General features: G+C 46.1%; 1 protein-coding gene across 4 annotated transcripts in view; it reads right to left on the minus strand.

Moving 5' to 3' along the window:
* The window catches only part of Asx (Additional sex combs), a 54365-nt gene that overhangs the window by 30318 nt on the left and 9380 nt on the right, over positions 1–14667 (minus strand). For all 4 annotated transcript variants that reach the window (XM_065446981.1, XM_065446980.1, XM_065446982.1 and 1 more), the window contains 5 exons: positions 10540–10676; positions 8556–8646; positions 7521–7624; positions 7316–7349; positions 5993–6072 (listed from right to left, as the gene is read on the minus strand). In XM_065446981.1, coding sequence (XP_065303053.1) covers positions 5993–6072; positions 7316–7349; positions 7521–7624; positions 8556–8646; positions 10540–10676 — 446 coding nt within the window. The remainder of the gene's footprint in view (positions 1–5992; positions 6073–7315; positions 7350–7520; positions 7625–8555; positions 8647–10539; positions 10677–14667) is intronic.

Raw genomic sequence — 14667 nt, forward strand, 5'->3', positions numbered from 1 at the left:
CTGGTAAGTCAACCTCAACTGTCCTGACATACCGTATTTACACGATTGTAAGTCGACTTGAATGTAAGCCGACACCCCCCCTCCCCCCCCCCATATCGCGTGACAGGAAAAAAAAAAACGATCATACCCGAGGGCGCATTCGATAACGAAATTTATTAGTAGCTGACATGGTCACTGGACTACACGTCTTCACTAGTGCTCCCATCGTCATCGTTGCTGCGGTTCCACAGCGCGTCATGGTCCAGCGAAATTTCACATTTGGCAAACAACCGCACTACGACATCTTGTGGAACAGCAGCCCACACCAAATGTGCTCAACCACACGCAGCCGTCAGGGAGGCTCCTTGACAGGTCCGGTTGGCATAATTCTGCGGTCTTCTGCTGCCAGCCACTCGTACTCATGGCGGAGCAGGGCCTTAAAGTTAAGGCTTTAGGTGCGGGCTTGTTTCATGACCACGTCGCACTCAACTAGCAGGGACCAATCATGCATTTGAGCAACGTATGCCGCAAGCTTAGCCTACAGTTCCGGAAAGCGTCCAGACTTCGGCATGTAGGAAATTTCTCACTTGCCGTCACAGGCAAAAATTTCGCTTCGCTGCAGTCGCCACTCTCACACCACCCGTTCAGAAACATCGAACTTGCGGACCGCTGAGCAGTGATTTGTTTCTTCGGCATAAAGGATGGCAGCCCTCTTGAACGCTGCTGTGAACGAGTGCCGAATGGTTAGTGGGCCTGGAGCACTCATGAAGACTGAGGAAGCATAGAAGTAGCACGTAGCCGGCAGTAAAGTGGAGCACGTCAAACCAATGCCAATGCCTTTTAACAGAGAAAGAGAAACCCGCAAGCGGTGTCTTCATGAACTACCGATACTCCCCGCAATTGCCGCTGTTGTGAGAGTGCCGCCATGGTGCCGCCGCAAATGGGAACAGCAGCGCTTCCATCAACTATCGACACCCCCCCGACCCCCCCATGAGTGTTGCATGCATTGTAAAACTTTCAAAAATGTTGAAAAACCCTTTCGGAAAGCAAACAAACATGCGGGATAGCAAAAAGATACTGGTAGGGCCATAGAGCAAACATAAAATGGTAACTACGTTGTAGCTCCCGTTGGTCTCGCTTTTTTGGCGGGGCCATGTTTTGGTTTCGATTGTGAGTCGACCCTCCCAACTTCAGACTTTCAAATTTTAAAAAATGGTCGACTTACAATCGTGTAAATACGGTACTCTCAGCCTGCGCACAAAGCCTCAGTGTTGCGTTTCACTGTTTTAAACAGTTTTTTTGCTAGGATGAGGGACACCTGCATTTCGGCATCAGCCAACACTTTGCTTTTAGAGTGCAAGCTCCTTCAAAAAAGCGGTGGCATGCTTCCTTTCCCGTTCATTTCTCAATACGTAGGTCCTTTGTCTTCTTGTTCTCCTTCAGCTGCGCGTTCGCCACATGAACTATTTGAAGCATCGTCTTGGACAGTTGTACAGCCAGCGTATAATTTTTCGGACTCCCTAGGGGTTGCAAAAATGTCCAAAAATATGAATTCATGTCCTTTACAGCCCTTAAGGGCTCAAATTGCCACAGGCATGGCCAAAAAAGCTTTGAAGGCATGCCAGTACACTTATTAGGCATATCGGCACTCGTGCTGTGACAGGAGATGGTGGGTGCACGTGTGTATAGTTAAGAAATACAGTAGTTCCCGGATATATCGCACCCGGATATACCGGATTATTGCCTGTATCGAACAGTTGAAAAATCCCCTTCGGAATCCCATGCAGAAGTATAGCTCTATTGTTCGCGTATATATAACTCCCGTGCACCAGCATATCGATGTATCAAACTCAGTGCTGAGCTGCGCCCCAGCAAGTGCGCTTCTCCTACCATACACCACTCCTGGAAGTGCGCTTCTCCCATTGCATCCACCGCCACAAGTGCGCTTCTCCTCATTAAGGTCTTGCGATGTTCCCGCGATCTCACGCGCCGCCCCGCACTCTGAGAAAGGGGTGTGTGAGTAAAAGGCACGTGAGGAGGACCACTTGGAGTGCGATTAGGTGTGAAAGGGAACCGGGAGGGAGAAACCACACTGACTGCAGGTGCCATTTCCTGTGTTTTGGTTGGCCGACATCGCTGGCGCAGTGAGACGTACGAGGTCAGTACAACTTGGGCTTGCGGTAGTGCGGAGATGCGGAGCAATGCATCTTTCGATTTGCTTAGTTCCTTTTATTCCTGAGGCCAACGCGAAGGCTTGGAACTCGTGTGGTGCAGTGTGTTTTTCTCTCTGCTTTTGGCACGTGTTCCGGAGCCATGGCCGTGAAAAAATGCAAGAATTTGGATCTTTCAACACAGACGGACATAATTCGGCGGGTGGAGGCTGGCGAGAAAAAGTCGTCGGTTGCCGCGGTGCTTGGAATTCCTCGCAACACCCAGAGTACGATCCTCAAGAACAAAGCCGATGTTAAGCTGAAGGCAGCGCAGTCCAGTTGCCCTGGAAATGTCGTGTGCGCATCCCAACCTTTGACAAGGTCGAGAAGGCATTGTACGCCTGGTTTTTGGAGACACCTGCCAAGAGCATACCTGCTGACGGTCCAATGCTCATGGAGAAGGCCAAATGGTTTGCTGTGGCCTTCGGAGAAGAAACTTTCGCTGGTGGCACTGGTTGGCAGCACCGATTTAAGAGTGACTACAGCATCGTCAGAGACCGTTTCGGGCGAAAGCGAGGCGACTAGCACAAGTCACATAGAGGAGGGGTTGTCCGAAGAGTGGCCAAATATTTCCGACAGCTTTTCGCCGTCGCAAATATTCAATGCAGATGAGACGGCACTGTTTTGGCAAATGCTGCCAAACAAGACTCTGCATCTGAAGGGCACTGCATGCCATGGTGGAAAGAACAGCAAGTGCACGTATCGATTTTGCTTGCTGCAAATATGGATGGGTCATGCAAACTACGGACACGTGTTTGCATGACCAATAACAATAATAACAATGCGTTTGTTTCCAATAACAAACGCATTCCCGTTTGTTATTGGAAAGAGCAGGTTGCCATGCTGCTTTAAGAACGCAGAAGGCCTCCCGGTTCAATACGCGTCCAATAAGAAAGCTTGATGACATGCGATTTTTTCGTTGAGTGGCTACAGGCGTGGGATGCCGAACTGGAGAAGTCTGGCCGCAAAGTTTGTCTTCTTTACAATTGTTTGACCCATCATATCATCTGCCCATTAAAGCAGATCACCCTCAAGTTTCTGCCGCCGAACACAACGGCAAAACTTCAGCCTCTCGACCAAGGCGTGAAAGCGTTTAAGGTTGGGTACAGATGACAACTGGTGCAGAGGCTCCTAATCAACCTTCGATTAGGAATCAAACTTAAGGTGGACCTCCTCGGAGCCATTCCATGCTGGCTGGTGCTTGGAACGACGTGAAGAAAAGCCCAATTGTGAACTGCTTCCGCAAAGCAGGCTTTGTGGTAGCAGCAGATGACGGATGTCTTGACAGTAAAGACGATAACGCTGGATGCCTGGACAGCTAATTTCGTGAGCTCTCGACGTTCCCAGGCGGCGTGACAGCACGCAATTTCGTCAGTGCTAATGACAGCATGCAAGCTGTAGCGGATCACGCTGATGCAGAGATTGTGGCTGACATGGCTGATGAGGACGCAGACTCGAGCAGCAGCGAAGGTTCTGATGAAGAGGACCAACCACCATGCACTGCAGCTGAACTTGCATCAACTTTCAGCGTCATTCGCCACTGTTATGGCACAATGGAAGGAGCTGGCCTTTCTCATTTGGACACTGTCAACAAGCTTGAAGACAGCTTAATGAACTTGATGGTGCAGAAGAAGAAGCAAGCAATAGTCACAGATTTTTTTACGAAATAAAGTGCTCTGGTCATCGCGCTGTGTTTTTGTTTTTTTTACGCGCCTTGGAGGCACAGATCGGTAAGTTCCCGTTAGTCACAACATCAGGAAGCTGCCTTGAGATGCATGGAGTTGTTAGAGAAGCTTTTGACATGCATATCTTATATTTCGAATTATCGATATATCGAACTATTTCGTGATCCCCTTCGAGTTCGATATATCCGGGATCGACTGTACATACTGTGTCGTGCGACAGTTGCCCCTTCCCACACTTGTTATGCTTCACAGCGTAGCATTGCTGTAATGAGGCGAAGCTGACTTTCCGGAACCGGCATTATGCAACGCGCCGTGCTTTCCGAACTTCGAAGCCAATCGCGATGACCACAAGGATGGTGTTGGTGCCATTGCTGAAAAACAAGGCACAGAATGGCAAGAAGCTTAATACCGAACCTCGAGGTGGCTAGGCCTAGCATTGCCGCGGTGGTGGCTACGGTTCCCAGCGGATCTGCGTGCGAGTGTGCCGATTCAAGGCGGCAAGGTTATCAAAATGGTGGCGGTTGTGGCTTTTATTAATGGCGTTTCGGACCTGCGGTCATGGCGAAAAGTCCGGAAAGTCTGACGGCGAAGGGTTCTTGCATCCGAAATTTCAGACGTTCTTATACATATTGACCCTATGGGGTCAATATGTATAAGATATATGATAATTCGGACCAAAGCGGTCCGAATTATCTAGCGTGCGGAAAGTCGCTCGTTGACTACTCTGGCAACTCCTCCAGCCGACGACATTGTCAACAACCATTTGTTACGATCCCTCTCTGTTCCTCGAGCCACCATTACCACGACTTCCATTCCCTTTCAATACCTTACAGCTAATTTTCCCTGATAGAAGCACAAATTCCCCGAGTTTTCCCAGAGTTTTTCCAGACAACTCAAAATCCCTCAGATCCTCCTGGTTTTCACAGTTGGTAGACACCTTGCAAAACACACTTTTGAGAAAATGTCCCTCAAAGTTTGTGGAGCAGTTCACATCTCTCAAAATGCACCAGGATTGTAGTTTTTGCTGTCTTTGCTTACAGGTGACTACTTGGGTCTCTGCCTTTTCATTTCGTGCACATGAGGCGATTTTCTAGCTCGCTGACGGTGGACGCTCGATGTGCTTAGTCATGCAGTCCGAGGTGCCGATGTGCAAAATGCTTAGTGTCGGGCTCGAGGAGTCGACACTCAATGTGCTTAATCGCGCAGTCGGAGGCGGCAATGAACAAAATGCTTAGGCGAGGGTCCAGGATGTCCGAGCGCGAGGTGCTTGATCCCCGAATAGGCTTCTATATGCGAAATGCTTGGCCGTGGGTCCGAGGATTGCGTATGCGATGTGCTTGGTCACGAATTCCGAAACACCGAGTGCTGAAAGGCTTAGCCACATGTCCGAGGATTCCGCGCACAAATCTTGGTCGCGATGTTCGCATCGCCAATGCTCGGTATGCTTAGCCGTGGGTCTGAGAAGTCCACAAATGTAGGGTTCGGCCACACTACTGCAATGTCCGTGTGGCACCCGTTTTGACATGTCGAGATTACTGCGAGTGGAGACTTCCAGACTTGTGAGGTGCAAAGAGCCGAGTAGACAACGCGAGGCCCGGACCAATGGCGAACTGCGCTGGAGTCACGTGAAGGGCGCAGCCAATTGGAGACTCCAGCACGACCTTCAATCATTTGCTTTTTGTGTGCTTGTTTCTGTATGGAGGAGGTAGCTGAAGCAGCAAATTTGAAGACGAAGAAATGCACTTTCCAACGAGACCAAGATAGCAGCGCTCGTTTGCGCCGTTCCAGAGATATTGTGGCTTTACGATCCTACAGCAAAGATATTCTCTTGTCAGATGTAACTTTATTCTAACAAGGTTAACTGTACAGTTTGCATATTAACAAGCTCATAACTACTGTTTGCTGTAAAGAAAGGGCACAGTCAGATGTCGAGAACTGGCATGTTAAGCTCTCCAAAGCAAATGTCTGTTCTAGATGCAGAGAATTAGCAATTAGGTGATGCACATTAAAAGAGTTTTGAACCACATACATGAACACAACAAACATTTCCCGGGGTGACACTAAACGTTCACAGGTCAACCAGCGTACTTAGCTTTCAAACTAGTAGCAGTCACTCACCTTAATGTTAGTGTTGACCAATATCGAATCGGGTGTTTCTAGGTCCACTAAGCCTCTCCGGGTCTCTGCAATCTGGGCAGCTGTAGAAGTGGAACTGCTTAAAGAAGGGCCAAGCTCAAACACTTTTACTAGATTCACAGCAAAATTATTTGATTATTCTCCAACTTCCATACATCTGGAAAGCTGTTCAAAAAATAAAAAACCTTTGAAAATGTATGCAAATCCAAGTAATTCATACATTTGACCCCTGCTACTTTGACCTAATTTAATTAGACTTTTCTTTTAATTCGAATGCACTGGAAAGCCCCCGCGAGAAACCACACGATGCTATGAGAAGAAAAAAGTTCGAACTCAAAAGAATGTCACCTCAGTTAATTCAATCTCCATTGACCCTTACCAGCATCCCCTCGAGCGCACAGTGATTACTAAAAGCTTGAAAACACAAGCAATTCAGTTGACAATGCTACTGCTTCCCCAAGCGTGAAGCCGCTTTATTTAAATCTACTTTTATATTTCAGGGAGCCACGCTCCTTCCGTCCCTGAACCCTTTTGTTCCTGCTGATTTCATGTCGTGTCACATCGGGACAGTGTTTAAACATGCAGGCGCTCTTTGCCTCATGCTGGTTGAGTCACACTTCAAGAGCAACAAAAAGACACTACAGAGTACTTCAAGAAATAAAGATGATTTGAATTAGTTCATCTGGTTACCGTATGTTAATTCAATCATATCTTGTGGTCCCACAAGGGTCGAATTTACAGGTGTCGACTCTACATCAAATACAGTGAAGCTGTACAAGGAAGTTCTCTCAGGAAGTCCTATCTGTCTAGTTTGTCACCGCCCGAAATACACCCAAGGCTTCGCAAACACTTCATTATATTTGGTGCAATTATTTAGTTATATCCAAGTCTTTTCAAACTCTTCACTTTAACCAAGCTTAGTACTTCTGTAGTCTCCATTATAACAGACACAAGTTCCTGCAATTCTGTGTAGAGTCTACTGACACAGGCACCCCACTGAGCATTCCAATGATATGGCCTTAGGGAAGCTTCAGGGCTACGACACCGGCTGCATTACTGGCTGCTCTTGGTTATAGTGTATCACTCTCGGTGGCATACAGCTGCACGTTCTCACCAATGTCCTGGTCCTACAGCTGCTTCGGGGTTCCAACGATTACTGACTATTCTAAAAGTTTCAGCACCATAGGTTAGTAATACTGGAAAAATTACAGCGAGAATACCTGCATCCTATAAGTGACTCACAACCCTGTAAATGTGCCAAAAACTAAACAGGAAGTTAATGCCAACTGATCAAGTCATACTCACTCATGCTGAGCTTCCGTGATGAACGCTTGTGAGGCTGTGCAGAACAAAATAGAATGCACATTACTTGACAGATTTTACAAAGATGGAGCTACTAAGTGCTACAACAAAGGCATGGCAGGGAATATTCGCAGCTCACAATATTCACAGCCCCTTAAAGGCACTGACAAGAAGAACATGGACAGGTAAGAAAGGGAGTGGCACCTACCTTAACACCAGGTAGGGAGGCAAGAATTTCTCGTGTCGTCTGGGGCCGGTCGTTGGCCGCCTGCGCATTGCACTTGGCAGCAACGCGTGCCGAGCTTCGAGATGCTGCAACACCAAGGATGAAATAGAACAGAAAGGAGCATGCCTTTTTTTTACAACACTTCCTTGAAAAGTAAGGAATACTTGAACACAATTTGTAGTTCCCTCTTTTGTGATTGGGAGATCACATTGGAAGTTATGTTTTTCAATATGTGGTACAAATGTATGAATCTCACACAATTATTGTTTTCTGCTACTTTCAATTTAAAAAGCTCCCAACATTTAAAGATCATGTGCACATAATTCTGAATCTTCCAAGATGCCGGTGCCCTTGGCAACTTTTCTACTAAGCTCAAGGCAAAATTTAATGACATGCTGGTATCAGCCTTATTACACTGACAACTTATTCAGTGCAAATAGACGGATTTTGGCACCACTGCACTGCAATATTTCTTCGATTATATCTTGTCATAAAACATTTCATTTTCCCCTATTTAATTGTCATCTATCAAGCCAAGTAACCAATCCTGCAATAACACCAGCACAGAACCCTGTGCACCAATGATTACAGGCAAGAATAATAAAAAATTAGGACAATCATTGCAAAATAAGGCCTCTGAATGCTGCTTTTCTCAAGTGAATAAAGCTTCCACAGAAGAACAGACCACAAAGTACACCACCAAACAAAGTACAAGCCCATTTCAGTTTGTAAAGTGACAAATACAATGCAGTCTCCAATATTCTGCTCTGGCTGTACAACCTTACCTTCTCCTCACCCTCCATTGTGCAAAACTTGCACTTTTACCATAAGCGATGTCAATTTTACATAGAAAAAAAAGCTTCAAAACGTAAATGTCAAGCTATGCACTGGTGTTTATAGCTACCCATAATTCCATTCAGTCTATTATGGACTACTCATACAGCCATCCTTGTTACGGCAAGCAGTACAAGTCAAACTTGTAGGTCTCTCGGCTCCCAGGAAAATGGTGAAGCTCACCATGCACAGCAGGCGATAATGTGCGACGCTCGATCGAGTCATCCGTGTAGCAGACTGGACGCCTCTGCTGCCGGACAGAGTGACGAAGCGGCTGCAACACATTAAAAAGCAGTGTGCCTGTTGCCATTTGGTGTCACAGCAGAAAAAATTGAACGCAACGCTCCACTGCAGTTAAAAAAGTGATATAACAAAATTTATTATTATAATATTATAGACTTGTGTGCCATAGTTGGAAAAAATTTTAAAAAGCTTTGTGGGCCCCGCAGACTTCAAGCTCAACTTTGTGGAAATAAGGCAGCGAGCTAAGACAGCAAACGATGAAGCTGCTCGATTCAAAGAGTTGCATGAACGTAAAGTTCAGACTGAAGCAACATTTCATAACTGAGAGTGCATGTTTCATCAAAGCAAAATTTAAACATAAATACCCTCCAACTGACACCCACTTAGGGTGAACACAATCAACTAGCCCTTAAAAACATCCTCTTGCTGCAAAGCAGACAATATTGTTTATAATTCAGCAATAAACGGCATGGAGATATACCGTAAAAACCGGACTATAGGTCGGACCGAAATATAGGTCGATCCCCCAACTAACAAATTCTAAAAATGAAAAAAAAAAATCTTTTTCAGTGGCAAAAGTACTGAAAGACATGACACCTTTACCTATAACAAATGCGACTCAGCGGGTTGCACAATGGTGACAGTATTTATTTAAATGCTGCTCGCATGTGCACCTGGCCATGTTTTTAGCGGTATCGCGCGACCATCGAACCACGTGCTTGTCAACACCGTATTAATGGCACTGAGCAGCGAAACAAACGAGATACGCGCATGTGTACACATGCCCTTACTTTTGCTATTTCGCCGCTCCGTGCCGTGATGATAAAAGGTGCTGACAAACACGCGGGTCGACGGTCGCGCGATACTGTTAAAAATTCGTCGGGTGTACAGTACACAGAAGGGCACGAAGTCCGCAAGCGCTACTCCGAATCTGAGCAACACGTTTGAACAGAGTCGGATGACGAGTGCTTCTCGCTGTCCAGTCCATAGGCGCGTGCGATCTCTACCGCTTTCAAACGAATGCATTTGACAACAGGCAGCGATCTTACACGCAGCTCTCGGACGGACTCCGCAACCTTGCCTTCCAGTTCTGCAGTCCGCTGCGATCCGGCCACGAAATGACGTTTTCTTTTGGTTGCTGCAAGTTGTAATACGTTGCTTTTACCTCCACCACTACTGAATGCTATTTTCGGATACTCCAAGTTCGCGCTGTGCCGCCAGGTTGCCGTGGGCTTCCGCGTACTCAATCGCCTTTTTCTTGAAGGCGACGGTGAATTGACGTCGGCTTCCGCTCATTTTGAAACAAAATGAAAATGCAGCCTTCAATTAATATAACTTTGCGACAGTGGACACGCAAAATGCCGGTGCCACAATGTTGCCACGCCATAGAATAAAGAACCAACGCCGCACTGCTGATGATGGCGATGGCGGCTGTTTACTTCATCCGCCCATTGTTGCAAGACTTCTGTAGTTTTTCCGCCAATGTCTGGTATATAAGTCGAGGGTCGACTTTTCGCGATGTTTTTTTTTAAAAAAGTTCGACCTATATTCCGGTTTTTACGGTACACCTAGACTCATTGATAATAGGTTTTTGAATGGTAAAGCATATTCTCTGCATCCTCAGTCTCACAGAAAAACAGAAGTATAGGAGAGCATGACTTCAAGTTTATAAGTTTCATCACACCCACATAGTGGGCATGATGAAACTCAGTGCTTGGAGCATACGTTGACAATGACATTGCACAATAATCCACTGCTGCATGGAAAAAATTAGAACAAATTGCCGTCAAACGTCAACATACGCAGATACAACAGATTATTAAATATAACAAAGGTATTTTTGTGTCAAGTACAAGTTTGTTATAACAAGGTTCAACCATATTTGAAACAAGCAAGCTCAGCGCTGCCAGCACCAAGTCCTAACCTCTCGGTCCAGCGGGACAGAGGAGCAGATGCCATTTGGAATGGGCTGCTGGCTGGGCAGGCTCTCGCCATTGGCCATGATGTCCATGCTCGGATCCTTGACCGTACGGAAGCCCACAGGCAGCTTCACATACAAAACTGCAAGAGCAAATAAATTCACACCAGGCTTAATCATTTGCATGTTCTTTGCCCTGGTACATGCTGAGACAATGCTCAAACCAGCTCTTGCTAACAAGAGTGAGGTGACCCTCCCGCATGCTGTCTAATAATACTGCTTCAAAAGTTAGACATATCTTGTTTTTTTCAAACATTAGCTGCATCAGTACTTCACCCAGATAGAATAATCAAGTGCAGCGGCTGAACGCCATGTGTGTGTTGCAGCATTTTATAATGCAATTAGCATTCTTTGCCTACTTTAAGCATCTTAAATCTGTCTGTCTGTCTTACGCTGACCCAGTGGCTGAAGTTTTCTAATAGTTTAGTCCATTAGGTACGCGCTCGTGATTGTGATGCCGTGACATCATCATTGTCATACAGGCTTAATGATACAGTCATTGTTGTGCCCGTTGTTGTTAAACATTTATTGTTATTCGATTGCCCTCATACTGTAAATTGTCGAAGTCAACATTGTCACTGTGTCATCATCATACATTCATCATGCATTCATTGTAATAGCGTCGTCACGATGCCGTCACAGTCATTCCGTCATCATTCTAACTTCGTCATCTAACTCTCAGTCATGCCACTGTTGTCACACGATTGTCATATCACACCGTCATTTTACACCGTCATCACTTCAAGATCGTAATTCCATTGTCATCATGCCGTCTCCTTTGTTCTATCAACGTCAGCCCTTCTTCGTTATTTACCTTAATTATGCTGTCAGTAGCGGTGGCACCCACGAAGATAATGGAAGAGAGAATAGTCGAGAGGAATTTGACATCCCACAAGTAATGTCGGAAGAAGTAAAGAAAGCCTTGGGAGCTATGCGAAGGGAGAAGGCAGCTGGGGAGGATCAGGTTAAAGCAGATTTGTTGAAGGATGGTGGGCAGATTGTTCTAGAAAAACTGGCCACCCTGTATACGCAATGTCTCATGACCTCGAGCGTACCGGTATCTTGGAAGAACGCCAACATAATCTTAATCCATAAGAAAGGGGACGCCAAAGACTTGAAAAATTATAGACCAATCAGCTTACTGTTCGTTGTCTACAAAGTATTTACTAAGGTAATTGCAAATAGAATCAGGAACACCTTAGACTTCTGCCAACCAAAGGACCAGGCAGGATTTCGTAAAGGCTACTCAACAATAGACCATATTCACACTATCAATCAGGTGATAGAGAAAGGTGCGGAATATAACCAACCCTTATATATAGCACTCATTGATTACGAGAAAGTGTTTGATTTAGTCGAAACAGTCATGCAGGCATTACGGAATCAGGGTGTAGACGAGCCGTATGTAAAGATACTGAAAGATATCTATAGCGGTTCCACAGCCACCATAGTCCTCCATAAAGAAAGCAACAAAATCCCAATAAAAAAAGGCGTCAGGCAGGGAGATACGATCTCTCCAATGCTGTTCACAGTGTGTTTACAGGAGGTATTCAGAGACCTGGATTGGGAAGAATGGGGGATAAAAGTTAATGGAGAATACCTTAGTAACTTGCGATTCGCTGATGATATTGCCTTGCTTAGTAACTCAGGGGACCAACTGCAATACATGCTCACTGACCTGTAGAGGCAAAGCAGAAAAGTGGGTCTAAAAATTAATCTGTAGAAAACTAAAGTAATGTTTAACAGTCTCGGGAGAGAACAGCAGTTTACGATAGGTAGCGAGACACTGGAAGTGGTAAGGGAATGCATCTACTTAGGGCAGGTAATAACCGCGGATCCGGATCATGAGACAGAAATAATCAGAAAAATAAGAACGGGCTGGGGTGCATTTGGCAGGCATTCTCAGATCATGAACAGCAGGTTGCCACAATCCCTCAAGAGAAAAGTGTATAACAGCTGTGTCTTACCAGTGCTCACGTACGGGGCAGAGACCTGGAGGCTTACGAAAAGGGTTCTACTTAAATTGAGGACGACGCAATGAACTATGGGAAGAAGAATGATGGCCATAATGTTAAGGGATAAGAAGAGAGCAAATTGGGTGAGGGAACAAACGCGAGTTAATTACATCTTAGTTGAAATCAAGAAAAAGAAAAGGGCATGGGCATATAATAGGGAGGGAAGATAACTGGTGTTCATTAAGGGTTACGGACTGGATTCCAAGAGAATGGAAGCGTAGCGGGGGCGGCAGCAAGCTAGGTGGACAGATGAGATTAAGAAGTTTGCAAGGACAACATGGCCACAATTAGCACATCACCAAGGTAGTTGGAGAAGTATGGGAGTGGCCTCTGCCCTGCAGTGGGCGTAGCCAGGCTGATGATGATGATGCCATCATTCTATCATGATTATGCTGCCATGGTTATGCTATCATCGTCATTGTGTAATTGTCACACAGTTGCTATCATGCAACTGTTGTCATACCGTCATGGTCATCCAAACGTCAGCTGTCGTCACGCCATCAATGTCATTCAGGTTTTGTGATAGTCGTCTTGCGCGCCATTGTCCCTATACCGCTGTCATACCATATTTGTCATACAGTGATCATGCTTCCATTGTCCTACTATCGCTGTGATGCCGTCTTGGCCATTTATCGTTGTCGTTCTAACTTCGACATTTTACTCTCGTCATGCAGCCATCATACTGTTGTCATCATTGTCGTGTTGTGATTTTACCGTCATCATCACTTCAGTATTGTCGTTCTGTCATTGTCATACAGCCTTCATCTGTCCATAGACATCATTTTCTTTCTTATTCATTCAATCGTGGTGCATCCGTTGTCATGCCATCGTTTAGGCAGTGCCACCAGGGTCAAATTAGCGGAAGCCAACTCTAGCAAAATATGATGAGACAGTTTACAGCATCACGCACATCATAAGAAAAATAACATAGCGACAACAGTAGCAAAGTTCACAATACAGATCTTCATTATGTAAAAAAGAAGGTCATAGTTCGCACTCATCCATTTCTTCTACATTTGCACTTATATTAGTTTTTGCGGGTTTTCGTTTGTACTCAAAAAGATCACGAACGCCCATTCGCAACTGCTAAATTACAAGTATTGCAAGTTCGGCGGCAAACGGGACGTGAACTGGTTTCCCGCACCAAGTGTACAAACCATGTCTAACTGATTGCAGGCAGAAGCTTACACTGTAGCTTAAAGGAGGCATCGTATTAGCGCTTTCCAACCATAGAGCAAGGCCGCTTCCAAGGTTGCATATTTTACGCGCAGCTCAGAACTATTGTTTGGCAGCCTGTCTCGCCACTGAGAATTTGCCTTTGAGCGAAAGTCTCAGTCAATGCCCCTCCTCACATCCGACGTCTCAGCCCTGCGCGGCGCGCTTCAGTACCAGGTCCGTCTCGTTGGGAAAGACTTCTCTGACGCATTCGACAGCCAGCCGAGACCGTGCATTGTTTGGTGTACTGTCTTGAACTAGCGCCCAGTACTAGTGAATTCCCAGTAAGTGCTGAAAGTTTTTATTTCGTCTAATTTTCTTTTTTTTTTTCCACACTACATTTAAGTATTGTTCAAGTTGAATATGTATTGTATATCTAGCCGCGTTCATGGCCGCAGGTGTACAGGTGACTCCGAAACCGCGATGTTGGAACCACAGAGCAATACTATGCCAAGACTCCCGCTCGTTTCACCAACACAGAACGTCGGCGCGACCCTGTAACCTCTCCCCCCCCCCCCCCCCCCCCACCCGCGGCCCATCAAGGGCACCCTCGTGAGCACTCCACCCAGCACCGGTCATCGCAGCACCTTGGAAGCGGTCAACAACACAAACCCCCCTTTCCTTTTGTTCCCCCCCACCTTTCCGTCTGTGGAGTGTCTCCCCACCTCCCGTGTTCCCCCCCCCTCCTTTCTTCAAAAAAGACGCTTTAAAAGCGGCACACCGCCACCCCCCGAAGAACAACCCCCTGAAGAAGGAGCCGAATGGGCTCCGAAACGTCGGGCTAATAAAATTCAGTTATTTGGTTGGAGTCAGTCTCAAGTTCTAATCAATTTCCCAACCAGAC

Source organism: Dermacentor albipictus, chromosome 6 (assembly GCF_038994185.2).
Source record: "Dermacentor albipictus isolate Rhodes 1998 colony chromosome 6, USDA_Dalb.pri_finalv2, whole genome shotgun sequence".
Lineage (NCBI taxonomy): Eukaryota > Metazoa > Arthropoda > Arachnida > Ixodida > Ixodidae > Dermacentor > Dermacentor albipictus.